This window comes from Melanaphis sacchari, unplaced genomic scaffold (assembly GCF_002803265.2).
Source record: "Melanaphis sacchari strain LSU unplaced genomic scaffold, SCAv2.0 Contig11_pilon_pilon, whole genome shotgun sequence".
NCBI lineage: Eukaryota > Metazoa > Arthropoda > Insecta > Hemiptera > Aphididae > Melanaphis > Melanaphis sacchari.
The window spans coordinates 1,710,620-1,737,345 of record NW_020270469.1 but is presented as its reverse complement, the minus strand read 5'-3'; the positions used below and the strand labels follow the sequence as shown (position 1 = coordinate 1,737,345).

Sequence of the window (26,726 nt, the reverse complement as noted above, 5' to 3'; positions counted from 1 at the left end):
TTACAAGGATATAATTGCAGTAAAAATGTTTCAATTTTTCAAGTACAAAAAAAAGGTATGTATAAATACAACATGACCTTTAGTTAAGATATTTAAATGTATAGGACTACTTATACCTACAATAATTATATGATAAGATAACGAAGAAGTTCAAACAGTTTACGATAAAATTCGAATTTTTACTTTAATATGTATTTTATCTTTTACCAATATACAGTGTCAAATGTTCCTTTGTACATTTTATTGTACTGACATATTAATACAAATTGTTCATAAACCTCTGCTATTTGTTATCATCAGATAAAATCGATAACAATTTGTTCGAACATAAACATCACAAAATATATTCTATCAGTAAACCTCGGAAAAAAAGTCGGCCGCAGTGCACAACTTATTTCATAAGCAACAGCGACCGTAAACTCAAAACCAGTAATTACTAATAATCGAACTCATTAAACTTTAACATTCACCGTGTGTTATAATTGCTAGATATTATTAGGTATTATTATTATAATACATTATGTTTTATTCTTATATGACACTTATAATATTTATTATGTATAACTATTTTCTTGTTCCTTATTAATGTAGTCGTAATTGTGTGTAATTCTCTAGTATACAACTTCAAAATGTAATGGTAAACAAACTTTGATTATACTTGTGTAGTATAATATAGTAGATACTTCTCTCTCACTTATTCTCTTTTTCTCTAGTCTCTCCCATTCACTCTTATTTGTTGGCCTTGTTTAATTTTAATTCTTATTTCTTGTAGATTAAGCTTGATTATTTTTAGTAATATGACAATATGTAAAAAATCTTTCGCAAAAATAATAATTAATAAAATGTATTCGTATATAGCTATAACTAATATATGTAATACTGCAATTAAAAATGTTCAACTAAATAAAAAAATAAGATGAAAATAAATTTACGTAAATACAGAAAATACATTTTAAAATATTATTATATCTATTACATTATCATAAGCGAAATGCTGGTAAATGTATGAATCCCTGAGATATTCTACACATATGAACATATCCTTAGGGGATATATTATGAAAGTTATATTTTTTATAACCTTCATTTCATATTAAACGTAGGTACCTATATAAATGTCAATAAGCTTAAATATTTAGAATCTATACCGCGTTACATGCGATCAGCGCTGAAGAAAACTAAATCACAATAAATTGCGCATGAACTCTAATCCAATATAAAGTCTTAAGTAAAACAGTTTAATATCATAGATATAGTGTAGCTAAATTGAACAAAATCTAAGGGCTTAAAGTTTTAGTAGTATTTGTACCAAATAAATATTTTTAAAAAAAAACCATGTTAAAAAAAATATATATTTATACATAAATAAAAAACGAAATATTATAATAGATGAAAAGGAAGTTCTATAACACGCAATTTTAAATTAATTATAGTGCTCATATGAAAAAGTTCAAATTAAAATACTAATAATAGTCTATTAATAATAAATAATAACAATAATATTAATGTTTTCAAATAAAATAAATGTAATCAAATCCATACATTATTTACAAGTAAACTAATATAAAATTAAATTGAAACAACTAAAATGATATATAAGTATATATATATATATATATAGTCTTTGTCCTTAAATAAGTAAACAAGTCATTACTTACTGAAGTCCCAATCCCAAACAACTATTGCAAAGTTAATGAGGTACCACGAAATATTTTAGTTGGATGACCTTATATTGAAATAGGGTTTTCGGGGAATGAAAGGGAGCACCAAAATACACAATTTTAGGTAAATTTCAATTTTTCGACCCTGTCAATACGCGCATGCTTAATAAAACTTACCTTTTTTCAAATGGCAATACCATTTTTTTTCTACAGATTCGCTTAAACTGCTTAAAGAACTTTTTTTTTCAAACAATTTTCATATGAAACGTTTTTTTATAACTATAAAATTGGTAAAGTTATAATATGTTGGAAATTAAATTTACGAAAAATCTGTCTTTAAAAAAATTTTAACTAAGCTCGACTTAATTTTACGTGAAAATAGAAATAATATTTCCGATATTATAAATTATCTGTTTGTAGACAGGTAAGATATATTTTATCGTAATTTACTCTCATTTTTGCCGTTCATAATTTTAAAATAAGATAGTTAATATAAAATTAAAATAAAATATTATAACATTAATTCAAATTATTACAACTAAGCAAAAATATTCCACTTGTAAAATTTAATGCAACTTCGAACAATTATAATTCATAATAAAACGAAAACACATAATATATATTTATATATATACAGTCCATTGTATACCATCGCATATTGTCAATATTGTTTCTATCCAATACCGTCTTTGGACTAAATTAGCGAATACAGCGATGAACTCCATAGCACTTTGGTGGATATTTTTTTACCATTATCTCTTCCCCTAATTTTGTAAGACATTATTAAATATTATTATTAGAATCATCACTGGCTAATAAAATTTTTTATCATATGTTTTTAAATTATTATCATTATACCTAACAATAAAAATGTTTAGTTACCATAACCTGCAGTCTATAATTCGTTCAATATTATCGACAACTATTCTACCGTATTTTGTTTTTCTTATCCATTAGATCAGATTTACGAGTATATATACAATTTACTATACCCCGGAATAATAGCAATACGAAGTTTAGATTGATAGCAATACGCAGTTTGGATTGAAATAATGTTTGCGTTTAGAACATTCAGTGTGGTCCAAAACAGAGTTAACGAGTTCTTAAAGTAAAACATGTATTTAAAAATTAATTTAATATAAGATTTAGGACACTTATTAAGTATAGTATAACTATTATAAGCTTAAGTTATATATTTTGTTAGATATGTGCATACAGCCTCATGGGATTATATCTATTTGATTTGATAAATTAATTTTCTTAGGGTAATTTTTATTTTAAAAATAAGATTATTTACAATAAAAAAAAAAAGTAATACCAAGGCCGGCGCAAGAGTAGTATAATCAGTGCACCTGCATAGGGTCCCACGCAAATGTGGGGCCCCGCAGAAGTGGAGCTGTTATGTTTTTCAAAATACAGTTGACAAAATAGTTTAGTAATATTCTAAAAACACGTAGGTCTAACTGGAGTTTATGGCTTTCACCTATACCTTCACGTAGACCGTATGTTAGCGATGAGCGTTAGTCACGAGCCATGGAGGAACAGGTTAGTTCAGTATTCATCATACCTTCCTAGGTCGTCTATGGACCACCAGCACCGGGCTCTAGGGCTAAAATTGAGTAACTCAGGAAACGTACTATTTTAGTAGGTTAAGTATTAAACTTAATTGTTAAAAAACAAAATAAATCAATTTTTATGGGCTTTGGCCAAATAAAACGTTCTAAAACTCGATGGGTCGATATTAACCCTATCTGTCACCACGCTATAATTATTCGGAAAAATCCTAGATAACCTTACTAGATATACTTAGTCTGTTCTAAAAATGTCGTCGACTTAACGGTATACACGGCTTTCTGTTAAAGTTTATCGTAAAAACTTTAGATAGATTAATCTAAACGGCTAAACGGACTATATGCCCATAGTATTATATTAGGTATATTGAACGTGGATTATACCTTGTATAGGCGATTTCCTCATATTCACGACCACAAACAAAGACTCCTCTCAGAGTCATATCAACATGGCTGCCCAGATCATTCAAACTTTCGGTCCATCTCCCGTAATGCCCGGAAGAATTGCACCATAGCGTCATCATCATCATCGTCATGTCCAGATAAAGTTATGGACATCGAAGGAAAGTGCGCACTGGTAGTAGACGGAACGAGTGGCGTGGGCTTTGCATTCGCAGACGAGCTGTTGAAAATGAAAGCCTCCGTAAGTGTATTTATTAACATATTTTGAAAACCCTAATGACAATATTAATACAGAGGACTCAATAGGAAAATTAAAAAAGGTCGATTATTAATAGGACATCCACTGTTCACTTTTAAGAGGGCTGGATATTCGTATTTTATCACAAATATTTAGCAATACATACTACTTGCGTCCGATATTATTATCAGTAGGTGAATTGCGTCCCGCAGAAAAAGATTCAAAAAGGATCATTGGCCATTGTCTATTTGCGTCCCAAAACTATTGATATAAACAATATCAATATGTTAATTAAAAAAAAGGTTGATGTTTATATTAATTTATAATATAAAAGTTTCATTACATCATATTGTCGTCATATCAATATGTTAATATACAAAATGCATGTTTTATATTTTTTCATGATATAGTTAATATAGTTATAGTTAATTTCAAATATAATATAATATAATTTAAAAATAAAAATAAAAAATGCATGTGTTTTACATTTTGTCTTGATAAGATGAATTTTTCTGAATAAAAATAAAATGTGAAAATATAATAATTAATAAGGGTAAAATACAAAAGATTATCGACGTATAATTTCTATATCTTATCGAATCTAACAACTAATACAAGTTATATTATATTATGTACATTTTTCCCTACCATCTTCATATCACATAATACTCGCATATAAATTATAAATAAAATATATCATAATGTACCTAATTATTATGAAATACCACAATTGATATAGATTAATTGTATCTACAAATTGAACTGTCCTCATCCCACAAATAATGAGTTTTATTATACACTATAGTTTATAAGCTATCGATTTTAGTGACACTATACTACCGATTTTAGTGATTTTTAATAGGTAATATCGATAATAATTATACAGTTGATTTAAGTACCCAAAATGGGATGCAAGTTATTGGTCAAATTTACTACCTGAAAAGTTTACCTCTTTTTGAGACGCAGGTAACATGTAGCCATATTTAGGCATACCTAGAAATATATATCTGTAAACAGAAACTTTGCAATATAATATTATATCGTTTCCCCATCATCGATACTTACGCATAGTCTTCATATTTTATGATGTCAATTACGATAATCAATTTTTGGCAGAAAGTTGTCATCACTGGCTTAGACGCATATAAGGGAACTGAGACGGCTAGCAAACTAAACAAACGTTACGGTCCAGCCAGAGTAGACTTCTACCAAGCAGACATTTCCAATCCGTTAGAGTTCGAAAGTAATAAACTCTTCCTATAATGATAAATTATGTACCTTAATTCTGTATCAATCACACTTTTGATTTCATGACGGTGCATATTGAATGCATATTGCATACACGCAGACATGTTCAAATACATCAAAAATAATTTTGAAGCACTAGACATTTTTTTCAACAACGCTGAAATACACAAAGGAAAAGATGTGATCACGACCAATTTTGTGAGTGTTATATCTACCAATAAAACTATAAAAATATTGAAGCAGCCATAGATACATGATAGGTACATACTACATAGAGAATACCCTCCTCCCACATACTCTCGTTTCTTCAAACCTATCGATTCGCATAAAGATACTGATTTTCTCAAAACGTACCTATTATTACTTTATTTAAAAATATTTTTTTTTTTTTTTTGTAAATGATTTTAAATCATAATAAAACATTAAAACAATTTAATTTCTTACTATTTTTTACTTTTTTTAATAATGTCATTGATTACTTTGAGTCAGTATTATTTCTTGGCCCTTCAATATATTTTAAATTCGAATTTTATACAAGTAGGTCGCAATAACTCTTTCAAAATTCGATTTTTTACATAGTCAATTTAAAAAAAATTTCAGATTTTAAAAATATATGATATTGTCAAAAACATCAATACTTTTTGAAAAAATAGAAGTTTATATTTAAAATAATCGACTTGTATAGATAGTAGATGCATAGTTCAAGTAAAAGATATTGCATCACAGTACTAATAACAAATCCATGAAATAAATAAAATCTATATATAGGTACATGATAAGGATTAATAATGGAACTGACTTATTAAAGACCTACACCATAAAAAAAAATTATTATTAATATTAATTATTATCTTAATATTAATCAATATCAACATTTTTCAGAAACATAGAAGTTCCATATCATTACATAGAGATTATATAGAACTATGGTAGCCTTGTCCCTCACCTCAATATTTAATTTTATATTATTACACATTATTAATTTACAAGTTCAATATAAACTTTTTAATTTTTTTTTATTACAGCAGGGATAAGTGCTATAGATACTTATAATTTATTTATTTACCTAATTACCATACGAGTATAGCATCAGTTTTCAACATTTATAATTATTGGTCAATTATAATTTGTATAAAATTTTATAATTGAAATTGCGAATTATTTGTCTACAAAAGTTTAATTTTAATTTTAAAACAATTTTTTCGATTTCATTTCACTTTTATATAATATCCTTTACCACTCATTTTTTAATTATATTATTAATATTAGTTAAGTATTTAAAAATATCTTATTATTTATAAATTACTTACATATTTGTACCAGGTTCAACTACCTAACAAATTAAGTATTTTAAAATTATATTTTGATTGGACCACATAAAATAAGAAAATTTTGTGTTCCATCAATAAAATGTATAATAGTTGCAGCATTGTGATAATAGATATAAAATATAAATATATAGTACCTACATTTGATACGCGCTTTATTTTAAAATTTAAATATTATAAAAATATTTTACGATTTTATAATAGGTCTCTAACATTCAAGGAATTACATTGGCCTGCAAAAATATGAAAGGTGGAAGCGTCATCGTAAACCACACGTCAGCCCTAGGACTTGACCCGGATTCGGACATGGTTGCTCAAAGCGCTGCTTCAGCGGGTTTCATGGTCACTTCCACAGCTTTTGGCGTGAGTTTAGCATCCTATTTTATTGTTTTAAATACCTAAGCATCAAAATCAATGTCGTACAATTAACGTCGACATGCTGAGTGCTTACAAGGCGTTATTATTTATTAGCCATCTCATTATACAACCTTGTTAACAACCAACAGAAAAACAAATATTTCGAAAAAACTCAAATTAGAATGATGACATTGTGTAGTGAACTGCAGATACCATCGATGTGCTTTGAAGGAATGAGGCCATATAAACGTTATGAACTAGAAGAATATAAAAATATGTAAGTATTAAAAAATTATTTTCATGTTTAATATTAATTAAGAGAAGATTATATGGATTATGAGAAAGTACCTAAGTAGTAATTTTCTCTATTTCAAATGATAAGTACAAATATGGCAATACGCGTTATAATTCATAGATAATAAATTAAACTAACTTTGTGAGTCTTATATAAGTTTTATGACTTATTGAACATCTGAATATACTAATAATTTATTAAATCTACCTAAAAAAAAGTAATAAGTACCTAACTTTTATCTATAATAAATATTTAAAATTTTTATTTTTCAAGTCAAATTTTAATTGCCAAGTCCGCAAGTTATTTGGTCAAGTATGGACCTAAAAATACACTATGGCTTTGTCAACGAAGTGGTGTATTAAGTATGGTGGAATTACAAACATTAAATCAATTCATAGAAAAATACGAACCAAGTATAGCAGTAGAAAAATCCTAGTCCATCTGATCGCTTCGTCCGTCTAATCCTTTTGTCTCACCAGTCGTCACCACCCGATCGCATACGTACCCCCTACACTATCCTGTCAACATAATATCACCTACCAACAATTCACTACGTGACGTATTATTCACACTCACCCCACCATCACCACACCCATCCACCAACATATATCGTACATGCAGCATAATATAATACTTGTGCCATATTATCATACGTATACCATGTTACTCCTCTAGTTCTCTATAATCCATCTAGTTTGTCTAGTCCTCTATATATGGGCATCACTAGTGGTGTAAATTGAACTCAATTTCGGATGGTATAGAAGCATATATTTTTAATCTATAATTTTCAACACACCAATAATCCAACTTCCTAAGTAAAATCCTTCCTAATAAACTATATTATAGTATATATTTCTTTAAATAATAAATAAATCACAGAAGTAACCACAGAATTATGTGGTCACCATAAATAATAACCTAATTATCTATGTCAGTTACACAATTTTAAAATATAGATAGGGATAATAATTTAATTTATAAGGTCTAATACAAACACGAAAATTACAATTTTGTACCTGTTTATATACACATTATATTAAAAAAAAGATAGTTATAAAATTAAAAATATTATCATAGATATACAAATTTTATTTCAATAATTTTCTGGTGGTGCAAAAACATATCTTTGCACCACCATATTTTAGATATGGAGGTGCAAGTGCTACATTTGTATCACCCAGTTTATGCCACAGGGGCAGGGCAGTACAATCTTATAAAATAACACTAGAATGCTATACATTAATAGTGATTTAAAGTGTTTAACAATAGTATAATGTATTGATCATGTGCTACACCGGCCATGTATTTACACATTTAAGAAACAGTCTCCAACAATATACATGTTTCGACCGACACGTAAACAACTCTTATTGTTGACCGTATGTCCTGACGTAACTTTCGATATTTTGTTGACAGCACACACATATGGGTTAATATTTAGAAACATTATTCACTCTAACTCCACCACCACACCCATACCCATTGCCTTCAATCAATTGTCAATTATCATGTTGTTATCATATATTTTTTATTATTATTTGCTGACAACCACACCTAGAACAAGGAAATTCTACTGTATGCAAATTCTTTTAATCTCCTTTCATAATAATTTTCTAAAACTGTACTAGTTAAATCAGTTAAGGCTAACACATTATATGATTTGGAAAGATAAAGATGAAAATATGTATCAAATCAGAACCGTGCAGAGGTAAGTACAGTGAAAACTGTCTAAAGCGGAATCACATGGGACCAGCAAAAAATTCCGCTTTAAGCAGTTTTCCGCTTTATTCAATAAAACGGAAAAATTCCGGATTATTCAATTCAAATGCATAAGAAATATCAAAAAATATTTCTCAATTTATTGTTTTAAATACATAATATAATTCATTAAAATGTATTAAATTTGATCAGTTGATATTTTTCATTTAAGAGGCCGTCACAGTAGAAAAAAATTGACCGTAAAACATACTTTCGTACTTCCAATAGTACTCAGACCTCGTTGATCGCAGAAACATGATTTTAATATCAAAATAATCACGAGAAGTTGTACTAAATATTCTTGAAACAGATTTTTGATATCTAAATTTGTCGATTTTATATAATTTTTTAAAAAGTGAAAAATTTTACAAACTTCAAACACAAATAAAATTGGTTAGAAAACATATTTTAAAATTCTGTTCCAAGAATATTTAGTACAACTTCTCGTGATTATTTTGATACCAAAATTATGTTTCTATGATCAACGAGGCCTGAGAACTATTGGAAGTACGAAAGCATGTTTTACGGTCGATTTTTTTCTACTGTAACGGCCTCTTAATGAAAAACACTTATATTTTGGCATTTTAATATTTAATACGATGAACGGAAGATAAAATAAAATTAAAAGTGTACGTACGACTGTTGGTGTAAGACTGTTTCACAGTTACAAAGAAAAAATTTCGTATCGTTTAAGATACGATAATATGCATTATATGTTCAATACTACAATGTACATATTATATTTTATATTATTTTATATTATATTTTATATTATTTTTTATTATATTATATTTTATAGAACAACTAGCTGACCCGGCCACGCGTTGCTGTGGCTAAAGTTTTTGTTATATTACATTATAGTAAACAATCTAAGAGGAACAATAAAAGAACATCAGTCACGGAGTCCACTATGCTTTTTCACACAGATGGTATTTGTAAAAAAATATGGTGATCTCCTTATTTGACTTTCTACTACTATAACCCTTTAGTACAATAAAATTATTTACTAACAAAGACGAAAATGTTGATGTTGGTATACAAATTCACTGGATTGAGATTTGAAGGGGAAGTCACTATTTAACGATGTACATTGTACATCGGCATATCTATATTTTATACCTTATTTTTGGTTTAGATTTGATACGCTCGTGTCATTTTTCTGGTTTATGCAAGGTTTTTACTTGCATGGGACTTACAAAATCGTTCCGTTTCCACGTTATGAAGGTTCCGTTTTATTGAAGTTGAGCGTCTATATAAAACTATAGGAACGTGCCGGGACCATAGAAAAATTCCGTATTGGATAGTTTTCCGTTTTATTCAGGGTCCGCTTTAGACAGTTTTCACTGTATACATATTACCATGTGAAAGTTATAAATACATCGATGGGGCAATAATCAAACCTGCAGAAATAACTGATGACATTCAATTTATAAACAACGGTCTGGCATTTCTTTTCCCCGAAATGAAATATGAGATAAATAGTACTCAAATTCAAAAACTCGTTAATCCAGGTATAACGACTATATTAAAAGGCTGTTGCTCTTATAATAAATAAAATATTACATCATACCATAACGCTGCTTGGGATAGCGACATTAAAAATGATAGCAAAAATTTTATTGATTGAAATATGTTAACGGATGCATTAATCTTAAAGATTTGTTCGGTTTTTGTGAAGATTATAAACGTATTTTAATAAACTGCAACCAACAACTTATATTAAATAGAGCCTCACTAGATATAAATTCTATTAAGTAGAATAAAAATAATGAATTGTCATAGGCATATATAAACTAAAGGACGTTAAAATAAATATAACAAAAATATTACGGCGTATGCTTATAGTAAAAATCAATAATTGGAAAAAAATTAGATTGTTGAAGGTTAGTAAACAATCAGAAACCACTAACATAGGTAGGCACACGTTTAGATCCTGAGAGTTGTGTGAATACCTATTTCTACCTCAAAACACAACACACTCGTGAAAAGTAAAAAATATCCAACAAATTAGAAAAGCCTCGATATGTCATCATCGGATTTCAAACTGATAGGAAATATAGTAATGATAAAGCAATGTCAAATTTTGATCATTGTAAAATTATAAACTTGAAGGTTTATTTAAGCGCTGAAGAGTTTCCCTAAATGAAGATTTCCAAAGCAACTTAACCAAGAATTAGGTAGCTACATTATTCCGCGCCTATGCTGAGTTTCAAAAATCTTACTACGGACATAACGATGTACAATGTACACCCCTATTAAACCGATCAGATAAAAACTACTATTCAGTTATTGTTATTGATATGAACAGACAGAACGACAGCGTCAAAAAATCTACTACTGACCTCAGAATTGAATTTAAAGCTGACGAATCGTTTCCAGCTTCCACTTCAGCGTATTATTTAATATTACATAACCAAATTAAAACTTATAATCCATTTAATGAAGAATTAAAATCTTTATAAATATTTTTATTGTAAACCTAAATACTAATAAATGAAAAAACTTTTTTAATATATATATATTATATACTATGCCTTTTTATTTTATTCTATTATACATCTTAAAATAGTTTTATTTTATTACACACCTTAAATTAAAATAGTTTACGTTTTGGTGTCAAATACACTTATGATACAGAAGTATCAAAGTCGACTGTTTCCATTAATGGACGCATATTGAAATATGTTGATCCATCATTTTCGTCGACTGCTCTTCTCGACGTTTGTATCACAAAACTCGGCAATGATGGTATAGTGATAACGGTGCAGATGGTGGCGACATTGGTATAGGTGGAGAAATGCCAATAATTTCTTCGAAAAACTAAAATAAATAAAAAGGTATTTTAAAATTATTGTTTAAGTAATAATATATATTTTTGAATTACCTCATATGAGTTGTTCGTCCTTTGGTTTAACAAAGATTCAGTCAATTTTTCAGCTGCACACATCTGTATCTATTTGGTGTAATTTGGTATAGAATTGATTATATCGTCTTGTACCTATGTCCTTAATAAAAACTGTCATCGCATCGATATTTTTCAGCGATGAGTTTTGTTGAGCATAAATGTATATTGTAAATAAACATTTGTTGACTTTAAATATATCCATAAAAATGTATAGTTCGATGAATCACCTACGTCCTACGTAATCTTATGAAGAAATAATTCTGTTAGATCATTATTAAATTCTCTCGCAGCTCTCAAATAACTGAACATTTAAAAATTAAATTAAATTAGTTTAAAAATAATATATTTTACTCAAATTAACAAAATAGACTCAACTAATATTTAAATCTAAAAATAAATTGTTTATAATATTGCGAATTTGCAAATGTATATTATTAACAATTATATTTTATATCACTAGTGCCTATAAATTACAATAAGTATCAATTAAATTTAAACTGTATATTTAATAAATATAATTTCACTTGATCACTAATCACTATACAGTGAAGATCAAAAATAAAAACGTACCTACTGTTTTAATCAAAGAAACTACAAAAGGCAAAATTATAGTTAAGCCAACTACGTAAACGTAATAAATTAATATTTATATAAGGTAAAATCTTTATACTATTTTTTTTTTTTTTTTATTATTATTATTATTATTAATGAAAAACAATTTTTTATTTTATTTTAAAGGTACCTCATTATTTATTCCCAAGATGGATGGCCTTATCCAAAAAAAAATAAACATCCTGATTACGCTAGTGATACAATAAATACATAATTAATTTAAATATTCTAATACGATTCTCTATTTTTATACAATTAAGAAATAAATTCCCATTTGAATCTGAAGGATGCTAAATAAATAATTATTATAAATAGAATTATATTTCTTATAAAAAGAAAGAAACTATTATTAATATTATTTTAACATCATTACTCATTAGTAACTATATAGTATAATGATGATAAAAAATGTATCACTATGTTTATGCTTCACAACGAATAAAGTAATTAATTAATTAAAATTATCTTTAAATACCTGCCTAAACCTAAAAATATAAATAAAAATGCTATTTATTTTTGTATATAACATTATAAAATAAATATCCCACAAATCTGATGAAAAATAAACAATTGTATAATTACTTTTAACTTTAAAAGAACTTTTTAAATTAGATTTAAATTACGATTCTATAAAAAAATAGTTGCAATAACTTTTTGTACACCAATGTATAGGTATATAGAAAATTATGCATTTTAAAACGTATGGATATACTTAAAACTATAGTTTAAACTTTAAAGTTTAATAGGTATAGCTAATAAGTAATAAGATATTTGACAACTACTTGGTAAAAAATATTGATTAGTAAATATATTTTACTAAATATATAGTAACAAAATTTGTTGTTGTATCAAATTTGAAAACTTTTAATTATTTAAAATTTTAAACAATCTAAAGAGATAACAAAAGTATAAATTAATTATGTATCATTTATATTTTAAAATTAATTAATTAATTTAATTTAAAAAAATTATAATAAATAAAAAAAAAATAATAAAAATATATATATATATTTATTATATTTTTTAATATTATAAATTTTATTTTTTTTTTAATATAAATTAATCATGTATAATTTTATATCTTTACGTTTGACACGCTTCCCTCATTTTAAGTATAGATTAAATAATACCTACCAATAATACGGTATACCACTATTGTATTGTCTATAGACTATAATAATTAACAATTATAAAATTAAAATTAACTTATGAAAATACTTAATAATATAAAAATAATTTTTTTATATTATGCAATAATATATATATTTTAATTTTACAATATTAAACACCATTTATTAAAATAAATAAATTAGTTATAAATCTCGTGAGTTTGTCTCTTTCATAGGTACATGTCGTATATATCTGTGGTTTCCTTCCCTATTTATTTTGTATAAGTCAATATAGACAACCGCCAATGTACGGCCGATGAACAAGACACCTAGTGGACAGTGGTCCTATTGTCGACGTTTCACTATGTCCAGTCCGTCGTATACCATTGCATATTATTGTCAATATTGTTTCTATCCAGTACCGTCTTTGGACTAAATTAGCGAATACAGCGATGAACTCCATAACACTTTGGTGGTTATTTTTTTATCATTATCTTTTCCCCTAATTTTGTAAGACATTATTAAATATTATTATTAGAAATACTGGTTAATAAATTTTTTTATCATTTGTTTTTAAATTACTATCATTATACCTAACAATAAAAATATGTAGTTACCATAACCTGCAGTCTCTTTATTCGTTCAATATTACCGACAATTATTCTACCGTATTTTGTTTTTCTTATCCATTAGATCAGACTTATATACCTTGTTTACATACATCCATTAATTTGAATTAACTTGATCCGTATTGAATCAATTTGTTTTAGGATATAAGCATACAATATGCACGTCTAAAACCGTATTAGTATAATACACTTCCACCAAACTAGTTTACGCTGCAACATTTACATGTACAGTTTAAACCAATTTTCCTTAATTCGAATTAATAATCTAATTTTTTTTTCACCATGAAAATATTATTTATTCCATTGACGGCATGTTAGACGATTATAATTTCAAAAACAATGAATTTATTTTCATTCATTTTTCTAAGTGGCCAAGTTTTAGATCCATACAATATAGGTATGTATAACTCGTCATATCAGAGACATAATTAAATTGTTTTTTCATTATTTGCGACAGTGCACATGAGTTTAATTATTTTGTAAGCACATAATAATATTTATTCCAGATTAAATTGTTCTTCTTCTTTAAGTCAAAATGATCTCTTTAATAAATTGACAAAACGGTTGCTTTCATCTACTCAAAATCATATATTCTTCTGTTTTTTTTTTTTACTAACATGTTGTCCTACTTTTGATGCTGCTTTATTTATACAATCTGTTAAATTAAGTATATTTCGAGATACTGTATATTACGTGATACTGTATATTACGGGATACTGTATATTACGGGATAATGTATATTTCGGATGTCTGTGACTGAGAGACGGGTTCCGAAGCTATTCTGCTTTTTTAATTGTGAGTGATGTGAACTGGCATCTTTCCGTAATATTTGTTTTTAAATGATTTGATGTATTATTCATTTTCATTAGTGTTAATTGTTAGCGTGCGTGCAAAGGGGCTTATCGCAATTATCCCAATTTTTTCACAATACTATTTATTAAATTGGTGCACTTTGTACCACACATGATAAAGCAATGTACATACCTGGCGGGAGCGTTAAGACACTACTGCGATAATGCGTTAATGCTATCATTGCTATCAAGAGCTATAAAACCGTGCGTGAAAGACGTATGGTCTCTACGGATACAAGACACTGAGACACGAACTGTGAATAAAATTTAAATATTAATTAAAATATATAAATTATATACACGTGCAATGTAAAAATATATATATATTTAAATAATATATATTATATAGATTTATCGATCCTACACAAAAACCCACGGAAAACAACACCTTCGTGTGGAACCGTTCGTTTCACACACACAGATTACCATATGATAATAATATATATTTCACGGCTTCTCATATTAATTTTCTAGGATAACCAGCCACACATATAATGCTAAATATTTTAACATGCCATAAGCATTTTATAAATAATTAAAATTTCATCGGAAAGATGAAAACATTAATTTATTGTGCTTTAAATATTTTTAAATTAATACCTTATGCCTACTATGTTATGCCTACTACACCTAGTAATAAATACAAACAATAGCGAATCAACTATTTTTTCGGGTAAAAAAAAACTAGGCAGTTAGTAATAGGTAGTAATCTATTGAAATTTCCTTTGGGTTAACATCTCTATTATAATGATACAATTTTTAAGTACTATTTCTTGTCATTAAACTTGGAGACCGTACTATATTTTAGGTAGTAGGTAATCAAGCCCGGATCAAGAGCTTCAGGGGCCCAGGGGCCAATACATGGTTGTGGGTCCCCGTCAATAAAAACAATTCTTTAAAATTATAAAATTATACAATAAAACAAATTTAAACATTTTTATTTAAGTATGATAACGATTGATGAGGATAAAAATATTAAAAAATAATATATTTTTATTAAAATATATATTTACACATAAAATTAAGTTTTGCTTATGTAAACAGGTTTAGTCGGTAGGTATCTGAATCATGAGTATCCATGACCGAGACAGTCACATAAACAAATTTTCCCAATTCTATTTTTAAATACAGTAATATCAAAATGTATGCCTATTCCCAACAAACACAAACCTGGCTATGACGCTATGTGTCCCCACTTACCATACTATTGGTGGTATGCACGTTCAACGGGCCCCATCGGCTGTTAGCTCAAACAAGAAAAAAATAAAAATATTTTTGTAGGTACTATAAAAAGTACAAATTATCACTTAATGTAATTTTAAACCGATAAAACTATGGGCCCTTATTCCTTAACACACGTGGGCCCCGGGAACTTGGCCCCTCCTGCCCCCCCTTAATCCGGGCTTGAGTAGGTTAAGTATTAAACTTATTTTTTTTTAAACAAAATAAACCAATTTTATGGGTTATGGCTTAATAAAACATTCTAAAACTCAGTGGGTCGGTACTTACCTTATCCGTCACATAATAACTATCTATTTACACTAGTTATTCGAACAAACCCTAATTAACCTTTTTTTTTTCCTAAAGGTTGAATATACCATTGGATGAATATAAAATAAACCATACCAACAATGAACTTTGACTCAAACTTTCTATAACTAGTATCACTACTTAATACTGATGATGTACAAAAAGGAACATACTGATTTGCATATTATAAAATAAATTAATATAAATACATCATATTTATAATTTTTTTTAAATGTGACAAACACAACATTTTTTTTAATTGTCACAACACCAATCTTCAATTATTAACAGTACTTACTAGGTTTGTTCTAAAAATGTCGTCGACTTAACGATATACACTGCTTTCTGTTAAAGTTTATCGTAAAAACTTTAGGTAGATTAACCTAAACGGCTAGGTTATATATTAGCCATTAGGTATATTGAACGTGATTAATACCTTGTATAGGCAATTTCCTCATATTCATGACCACAAATAAAGACTCCTCTCAAAGTCATATCAACATGGCTGCCCGGATCATTCAAACTTTCGGTCCATCTCCCGAAATGCCCGGAAGAATTGCACCATAGCGTCATCATCATAATCGTCATGTTCAGATAAAGTTATGAATATCGAAGGAAAGTGCGCACTGGTAGTAGACGGAACGAATGGCGTGGGCTTTGCATTTGCAGAAAAGCTGTTGAAAATCAAAGTAATAAATTCTTTCTATAATGATATATAATATACTTATATACCTTAATATTCTGTATCAATCACACTGTTGTTTCTATAGCGATGCATATTGCATACCCGCAGACATGTTCAAATATATCAAAAAAAATTTTGCGATTTTATAGTAGGTTTCTAAAATCCAAGGAACCATAATGGCCAGCAAAAATATTAAATTTAGAAACATCATTGTAAACCACACGTCAGCCCTAGGACTTGATCCGAATTCGGACATGATTGCTAAAACGCTGCTTCTGCGGGTTTCATGATCACTTACACGGCTTTTGGCGTGAGTTTAGCACTTTAGCATCCTCTTTTATTGTTTTAAATACCTAAGCATCAAAACCAATGTCGTACAATCAACGTAGACATGCTGAGTGCTTACAAGGCGTTGTTATTTCTAGCCAAATTTCAATTGCTAAGTTCGCAGCTTATTTAGTTAATTATGGACCTAATAATACACTATGGCTATGCCAACAAATCGGAATATTGAGTTTGGTGGAGTTACAAGTAACTGGTGAATTCACAGAAAAGTACTATCCAAATATAATTACTTCAGATTGAAAATTGTGATTGATTATTTAAAAACCAAATAAAAAAAAAAATTGTATTTTTGATAGACACTTGATTAGGTAACATATTTAGTATACATAAGATAAACTTTTGAAATATCTATAATATATATTATTAAATTATAGGTAAATATAATATAAATAATTGATTGTTTATTTGTGTAATTTATTTATTTCAAATATAATCTGAATAGGATTTTATGGTACCTATATAAGTATCTTATATCTAATAAGAAATGGAAGATTTAGGCATAATATTATGATAAAACAACCTCAATCACAAGTTGATTATTTTTATACAAATAGATTTAAAAAATTTAGATCTCAATGGCTGTACTGAGTCAGTCAGTATTATTTGAATGATGACACTAATATTATAATCTTACTTCAGCTAATATCCCAATATATTGTAGAGTTTTAGGTAAGTACAAGTTATACTATTGGCATACTTGTATTTGTTCAAATGTATAAAGAACTTAATTTGATTTCCTATGATAAATATTAAGCATACATTATTGAATTTGTATATTTATAATGTAATTTTAATTACATTTATAATAAAAAAGTCTATTATATGTTGAGTGTTGTAGAACTAAACCTTACAGAGGAACTCCCTCAAGTCAACTTTTATATTCACCTATAAGTAATACTCATGTATTGTCTTTTTTTTTTACAAAAGTACAATATAGCAATTTTGTGTTCAGCAATTTTAATTTTGTGTTATGAGCTTTAATTATAGAGTAAATTGGTCAATTACCAAATTTAAGATAAGAACATAAACTATATTAATTTCTAAATTAGTTACGAGTACCCATGTTAAATATTAAAATTAAATAACTCCCTTAAATTGTTTAAAAAATATTGGTAAACCCCACGAGAACACATAGATAATGTTCTAACCATAAAGTTTGATAATAGACAAAAGGTAAGACTTTAATAGATCCATTGTCTATTTAACCTTACTACATACAATTAGAACTGCTGAACACAAATTTTTAATGATATACATTTTGTAAGATGAATTCAACACAAGTGCTGCAGTTTGCATCCACTAAATTTATCAAGTTACTAACAGAAAAATAAATTGTAATTTTTAACATCTATTGAAAATTATGAATTAAATAAAAAATAAAATATACAATTTGTTCAAAAAAAAATAAATTATGATAAAATATCATACTTGATTACATTATTGTAACTTATAAATATAAAAGTTAACATATAATGTAATAGCAAAGAAGTCTCAAATAAATCATGAAAATTAAAATATTAATAAACAAAAAAAATACATTTTGTATGTTTTATTTAAAAACTATATATATATATATATATATATATATAAAACAATAATATTTTATAAACACAAACATGTTATCACAGTCTAAAATATGCTATAAGTGAATAGTCGAATTTCAAAGATGTAGCCAAGTCAAAAAGGATAAAAAAAACATTTAGATTCCTTTACAATTCATTGAATTACGCAGGACTCTGAAACAAAATATGTATTTTATTTTTTAACCAATTGAAAAATACATACAATTAACATTTCAAATAAAATATAATAGTTATAAAAAATTATAAAAACATAACAACGTTCTTAAAATTAATAGTACATTGATTGAACATATTTGAAAAATATTAAATAACTTTTACTATTACATCATATTTTAACAATTTAACATGATTTTCAGTCTTCTTGATAAAAACACAAAATCATTTAACAGATCTTAAGATTAAGAGAATGCAACAGTAACTTATTATAGCTGCAATACATATTATCAATACCACAATTAATTACTCATCTAAGTACAATATTAAGCTTTAATTTATCAGAAATATGAAGCGTTTTGTTCGTAAAATTTTATTTTATAATTTAAACGTTTATAATTTGCAATACAGGAATTTTAACGAGACAATAAGCTTTATTTATTCATCAGCTACTCTTTTCATAAATTATAACATTTTGAAAACTTCACAAGAAATAGTACCACATAGGTTTTAGCATTAAGAGGAGAAAAAAATTATTCAGATATCATAGATACTACTATCAATAAAAAATGTTTAAATAATAAAACATGTTCAAAAAATATTATAATAATACAGCAATCAAAAATTTATATTGTTTAGGAAATTACTAAAACATTTCTTTCAACTTAAAAAAAAATTTTAGTTCAATTTTCATTACATTTTGTTTTTAAATAATAATCTATACATCGAACACCTTAAAAATTGTTAATGTTGTACCCTCTTAATTTACAGATAATATTTATTAAATATAAATAAAATAATTGGACATATAAACAATGCCAACACTTAAAATCAAACATGCGCAACTCATTAACAGGCAATTACCTGCAAATATAGCATGAAACATTATTATATGAAAAAAAAAACTATATATTAGTTTTTTTTAAGCTAATATAAATAGTTGAGTATTATTTTTTTTCAGGGGATAAACTACTTCTGTTATTTGTTCTCAGAACTAGTCTGCTAACTACACGGAACAATTTTGGAGACTTCTTATCTGATTTACCTTTGGATATTGAGGAAAATCCATCAGGAACATCAATAGATTGATCATTAACTTTTTGATCTTTAGCTTGTAATAATGATTTAGCATTTTCACACTGACTTGTCCAATCAGTCACCTAAGAAATCAATAATCATAAATATAGTTTAGTTTTAATGAACAACATTTTAAACTATATAGTTTTTAAGTAATTTTGATATGTTTAATGTTCATGAACTTACCTGTTTGATAAGTAAATTATATCGAATACCCGGAGGTTCTTTTTCTAAAAGCTTTTCCAATAAATTCAAACTAATTTTATACTTCTCGAAGGCTGCTTCATATTGTCCTTCAACTAAATACATTTGACCAGATAATGCAATTTCTACTGCATTGGCTAATTGAGGTGTGTTTTGACATAACGATGCTGTAAAAAAGTAAACAATACAATGCAATACTGGATATTGAATAATATAATAAAAAGCTGTAATTGACAAAATGATTTTAATATGTTAACCGCCATGCAATAGATTTTTGTTATATACCAGGCATATTTACATGGATTTTTTTTAGGATGTTCATGCTGATATTTTTAGATTCAATACTGCTATAAATATAATTTTAATACCAACCAAATTCTCATGATTTTTATTCTATGGTGTTTTTTATATTTAAATTAATACAACGCCAAAAAAATATAGCCATATAAACAAAAGTAGAATTTACGACCACTGTTGGTCATACGGTGTGAAGAGAATGGCTGTATATGATCATCGGCAACCATAAATGAAAATAATTGAATACAGGGAGTAGTCATATGATAGTTAATGTGTTAATATACATATAATAAAGAAAAATGTATAAGGTATATTAAGCGAAATAAGAATCTTTGTTTATTATTTTTAAGTCTAAACAAATTGGTCTAAGTGTAAAAATAAAAATAATTAAAAAGACGAGTTTGGCTTCAAAATCTCTAAATATTATATTGCAACTATAATTTGTAAATTAAATAAATTTATAATTTTTACTTAATGTTGGATAACGGTCATCATCATATGATGTTGAAAAGTTGTCTGCTTTTTCTTCATTAATTTTGATTTTTGAAACATATAAAGTGGCTTTCAATTCTTCTGCGCGCTTAATGTACTCATTCAGTTTTATTTGAAATGCTTCTTTTTTAATTTTATCGGGTTCGTCTACACAAAATGTATGAATTAATATAATATCAGTTTCTTAAGTATTGCATTTTCTTTTTGTTTAATAATAAAAAAATTATTATCTAAATATCTTCAATACTTTTTTTTGACATTCAATTTTCAATTCTTGAATGAATTTGTAGCTCTAAGATGTTCACAAAACATTTAATTTCAATAATGAAAATAAGACAATTTAAAACTAATTATAAAGGCCTTCATATTCATATATGTATTATTTCTATTTAACTAACATACAATATAAAACATAAAATTGGTTTTATTGAATTATTTTGTAATCTAAGACAAGAGGTATGATGTAAACATATCTAATTTACTACTACTAAAATAAGCTGAAGGATTCTCAAATTCTTAAAACTTTCAAACATCTCAAACTTAAAAAGTGGAAGAAAAATGTTAGTTCAAATCTGAATTTGAGTACAATGAAAAATTAACTAAATTTTTTTTTTTTTTTTTGGGGGGGGGGGAGGGGAGTGTAAAAATACATTAACTATTACCTTAAATATTGTAATTCTTGGGTCAAAAATTATAAAAAAGTTCCACTCATCCTTGCTTTAATGAGTAATTCATGTTATTTAAAGCATAAAACAAAAAGTAACTGTTTTTATGAATTCATAAATTAACTGTGTTATCTCCTTTATTTACCCATATTTTATATTTAACTATAGTAAATTAATAAATATTAAAATTATAAATCCTAAATTCTTACTTCGAGAACAAGGAATCAAATACTGCAAACCTATGCAATATTTACTAAATGCAGCTTTATATTGCTTTTCAGAATCTAGTTGAACTGCCTGGTGAATAGCTTCAAGTCCTTTAGCGTATGATTCAGTAGTAGGCATATGATCTAAATCTACAAATGGGTGTTTAAAAAACTGACAATAACTCATTCGTTCAGATGGATTGTGTTTGAGAAGACCCAATAATAAATCTCTACACTCTGGACTGACTTGATTAGATGGTATTTCTATTGGTAAGACTTTTTTAACCTTCTCACATAAATCTTTAATAGAGTCTGAAGCGTATGGAGCATGCCCAAATATACATTCATAAGCAATCACTCCAACTGACCAAAGATCTGCTTTAACATCATATCGATTATGTAGTAACATTTCAGGAGCCATATATAGAGGTGAACCACGAATATTTTCCATTTGAGTTTTTTCACTCATAAAATTTGCTAAACCAAAATCTAGAACCAAACATTAAAATTTCTAATAAATTATAAAACACAAAAATAAATTAAATACTTGAACAAAAATAACTGTAAGTACAAACCTCCAACTTTCAAAGTTAGCTGTGGTGACCTCATTAGGAGTAAATTTTGTGGTTTGAGATCAAGATGAGAAACATTATGAGACCTTAAGAACTGCAGAGCTAAGGCTAATTGTTGCATGAATTTACGGCATACTTTTTCGGATAGTTTTTTACGTTGTTTAATAAATGTTGACAAATCACCCCCGTCACAATGTTCCAGTATAATGTAAATATTTTTACGATCCCATATAAAGTCGATCATTTGAACAATATGTTTATGTTTAAATTTTTTCATCACTCCTATTTCAGTTACTACAGCATCTTCTGCACTCTTGGACAATTTATTGCGTTCTATAACTTTTATTGCAACCATATTTTTGGTTTTCTCCTAAAAATAAAAACAATAACCATAAATAAAATAATTTTCATAACAATAAATTAACTGCATTAGCGATTACTGATGACACATATGGAAATAAAGAACAATATTTAATGAACTGAGAACAGTATTCAAAACAAAATCAAAGATGTAAATATACATCTTATTTGAAATATTCTGTCTAACACTCATTTCAAGATCAAATTAATAATGAAATGATCCGAGTACATACCAGGTACTTAGTCCAAGTTTCTCCAATCAACCAAAAATTAATTGCAACTTAGAATATATTTAAAATTTAAATATAAGTAGGTACCTTAACGTGAGCTAGATACACAGTTGACGTGCTTCCTTTTCCGATATTTTTAATTATTTGATAACCCTCGACTTGTGGAAAGGCAGACATTTTTTATTAATTATCTATCTGCAGACATAAAACGTTGTTCGTAAAAATATCAAGAACACTATTAACATTCGTCGCAATTAATCATCACATAAACTTAATAATTAAAATGATCGAACACAAAGAGCTTACATAATATTTATTTATTTTTAACATAAATCAATGTCACAGCACTTTAATTCTTAAAATGTTTATCATAACGAGTATTCACTATTCACGTCTTGTTACAACTAAAAAATAATCAACATCATTACTATAGTTCAAATACTTAGATTGAATTATCGTCATCTTGTAAAAATAACAAAGTGATTTCCGAGTGGCCAGACCACTGCCTAGCAAGTAGATAATCGCGTCTTACGAGCAGACAGTAATAGAGTAATAGACGAATAACGAGTTATGAGTTATGACTATATATTATATAAGTTATAACTATAGAAAGTGGGTATACACTATACTAGAGACGTGGTTACGACTTCCTTTCCGGTTTCTAAATTTCACGTTAGAATTGATTACCGTAAAAATGCGCCATAAAATTGATAACGCGAGGGTTGTTGTTACCAGGGTGTCCAACATGATGAAAGAAATTTCGAAGTCGATAAGAAAAAAATTATCGTTCGTGGTTCATCAGCCATCTCTTCCTTGCATTTTTATGTAAATTCTTAGTTAGTTAGATACCTACTCTTAGTCTCTAAATTCTATGATTTGCATATTATATAACACTATATTATGTTTGAAATAAAGATTGAAAGTTAGAAAAATAACAAAAAAATAATTCAATTCACAAAAATATTAATAAGTGCCATTATTTTTTTTGTTTAAGTATTAGTTTTGTCTTCTGTGTCATTATACTTAATAATAATATTTTATAATTACGGAATGTAAATGTGTTCAAACTACACTTATTAATTAATTAATTATTACCACCTAATTGGGATATTTTGTCAAAAGTATGTGTTTAAAGGGTTTGGATGTATTGATAATTTTGAATGAAATTTGAAGTAGTATTTGGTAGCAGATACTGCTTCTGTTTTAAAATCATTACAAAGCATATCGTTAAATATAATATGTATGGTTAGAATGTAAATGACCTTAAAAACACTAAAAAATGCATGAAAACATGCACAATAAATATTAAAAAATGCCCTTGAAAAAAATTAAATGTCTTTTTTAAATTACTTTATTAGGTATTAATCCAAAATCTATTTCTAATCAATTTACAATACTATTTTTATAACTTTAGACTTAAATAAAAATACAAATAAAAAAAAAAAAATATATATATTAATATAAATATATATATTTGTATTTTTAAATACAAATACATACAAATATGAGATTTTTGAAATTAAAAATATATGCATCACCACACTATCGCGATCATCTTTCATAAACATGATTATAATGATTAATAAACGTAGAGTTATAGTAAAGATAAATACGTAATAAAAATAAGTTAATAATATAAACTACACGTTTTTCTCGTTTTCGTTAGTTATGAAACCAACAATGCCTATCTATAGGTACATATTGATGTTTATATTATATTTAAGTTATTTTTTGGACAAAATATGCATTTATTTACACATTTTTGGCAGAATATGCATTTATTCATAAAAATCCCTAAATATGCAAAAATATGCAAAATAAAATTGAATATAATATCTGATTCTATGCCATACAAAACGAATTTATTACTGGGTTTGCTATGTGTACGACTAAAAAAAAAATATACAAAAGTCATAAACATCCTAACCCTAATAATATGTAAACTGGGTGCAGAAACAACAAAACATAGTTATTGATTGGAATGATCAACGATTGGACTATTTAGTTTTTTCTTGTTGCCTTTAAATAATAAATCCAGATTAGTGTCTTATCAAGAACATCTTAAATATTTTATACCAGAGGAAATAGAAATGTGTTCTTTGAAAATTTAATGAGAATACCTAGGTTTTTTAAGTAAATCCTACATAATTGTATATGACATGTTAGCACTAATAATATTAAATAGGTGTAGTAAGAGGCAAAAGGTCAATTATTTGTGGCATCTTTGCTTGTATCATTTATATAAAAGTAAGAAGAAAAATAATTTAACTGTCAAACTAAAAAAGTACAATTGTTGAGTTAAGATTTAATTAAGAAATATGAGCAGGTAAAAGCTGTCTGTAAAGTAAGCCTTTATGCTAAAAACTATTATATACATGTAGTATTACATGTGTGTAGTGTATTTAAAAATATGTCAAGACAATATTGTTTTATTTTTTTTTTTTAACGAAGATGAAATCAGATCATTTCAATCTATGACATCTTATATTAATTCTTGTTTAATACTTTTAAAATGAATGCACATTTTCCTTCAGTTCTCTATGATAATTTTTTTATTTCAGAGGTTACAACCATAAAACTTTGTTAAACTGATATTTTAAATCAAAAATTATAACTATTACTTAGATAAATGAATCATTAAGAGGACGTCGCACCTGCATGTGTTGTCTCTGTCTTACATATGTATGACTCGGTGAATTTTTGTTAACCAATTTCAATAGTGTGTTTTTAGTTTTGATATAAGAGTAAATTGACCTGTTATCAAATTTTTAATTAAGAACATTATCTGTACTCTCTTGTTGGTATTTTACGATATTTTAAATTTTAAGTGAGTTATGAGTATGAAAAATATTAATACTTGAAAATGCTATTAACTCACTTAAAAATTAAAATATTATAAAAAACCAACGAGAGAACACAGATATGTTCTTAATTAAAAGTTTGATAATAAGTCAATTCACTCTAATATCAAAACTAAAATAACTTTTATATTTATACTTAAAAGTTGTAACAACTGTATAAGTATACTGGAAGCTTAAATTTTTCCAATTCCAATGGACAATTGGACAAATTCATACTTAATGTCATACCAGTTATTTGTCACCTGTATTAATTCTCATGCCACACACACATGACAATGTATTTATGCCAAATGAAGGATTAAAAAATAAACATTGTAAAAAATAAAATGTATTTATTTGTTTTGTATTAATTAATCAACTGTATAAAAACATATTACTTAGGTAGTAGGTATACCTGTTTAGTTTCTATCTACATGTACATAATATTATATGCACACACATTAATTTTCTTATAGTAACATATTGCTTAGATTTCGATTACATGAATATCTACTAAATATATC

General features: G+C 26.8%; 2 protein-coding genes across 5 annotated transcripts; one reads left to right on the top strand and one right to left on the bottom strand.

Annotated features, from left to right (window-relative positions):
• The first annotated feature begins 3,173 nt into the window (after positions 1–3,173).
• LOC112604283 (alcohol dehydrogenase 2-like) lies at positions 3,174–7,535 on the top strand. Its single transcript, XM_025353249.1, has 7 exons — positions 3,174–3,205; positions 3,625–3,874; positions 4,988–5,114; positions 5,220–5,317; positions 6,652–6,810; positions 6,954–7,081; positions 7,373–7,535. The coding sequence occupies exons 1-7, from the start codon at positions 3,174–3,176 to the stop codon at positions 7,533–7,535; spliced, it is 957 nt and encodes a 318-aa protein (XP_025209034.1).
• Positions 7,536–19,147: 11,612 nt separating this feature from the next.
• Positions 19,148–24,025, bottom strand: LOC112604374 (serine/threonine-protein kinase ULK3-like). Of its 4 annotated transcripts, none has more exons than XM_025353378.1 (7): positions 23,450–23,662; positions 22,776–23,142; positions 22,204–22,689; positions 21,309–21,476; positions 20,523–20,707; positions 20,305–20,419; positions 19,148–19,259 (listed from the first exon to the last, which is right to left on the bottom strand). In XM_025353378.1, exons 1-7 carry the CDS (start codon positions 23,537–23,539, stop codon positions 19,240–19,242), a joined length of 1,431 nt encoding a protein of 476 aa, XP_025209163.1. In that variant the 5' UTR covers positions 23,540–23,662; the 3' UTR covers positions 19,148–19,239. The 4 variants fall into 4 exon arrangements, with proteins under 4 accessions (XP_025209163.1, XP_025209162.1, XP_025209161.1 ...); XM_025353377.1 differs by lacking the exon at positions 19,148–19,259 and adding an exon at positions 19,989–20,123; XM_025353376.1 differs by lacking the exon at positions 19,148–19,259 and adding an exon at positions 23,669–24,025 and having other exon boundaries at positions 20,144–20,419; positions 23,450–23,557.
• Positions 24,026–26,726: the final 2,701 nt, after the last annotated feature.

Bases quoted from the DNA above. Each gene is read 5' to 3' on its own strand.
- LOC112604283 (XM_025353249.1), top strand. From the start codon at position 3,174: ATGAGCGTTAGTCACGAGCCATGGAGGAACAG. The intron at 3,206-3,624 runs GTTAGTTCAGTA...TACCTTGTATAG, and splicing joins CACGAGCCATGGAGGAACAG to GCGATTTCCTCATATTCACG. The intron at 6,811-6,953 runs GTGAGTTTAGCA...AACAACCAACAG, and splicing joins TCACTTCCACAGCTTTTGGC to AAAAACAAATATTTCGAAAA.
- LOC112604374 (XM_025353376.1), bottom strand. From the start codon at position 23,539: ATGTCTGCCTTTCCACAAGTCGAGGGTTATCAAATAATTAAAAATATC. The intron at 23,143-23,449 runs GTACCTACTTAT...TTTTATTTTTAG, and splicing joins TGTATCTAGCTCACGTTAAG to GAGAAAACCAAAAATATGGT. The intron at 21,477-22,203 runs GTAAGAATTTAG...CATTTTGTGTAG, and splicing joins TTTGATTCCTTGTTCTCGAA to ACGAACCCGATAAAATTAAA.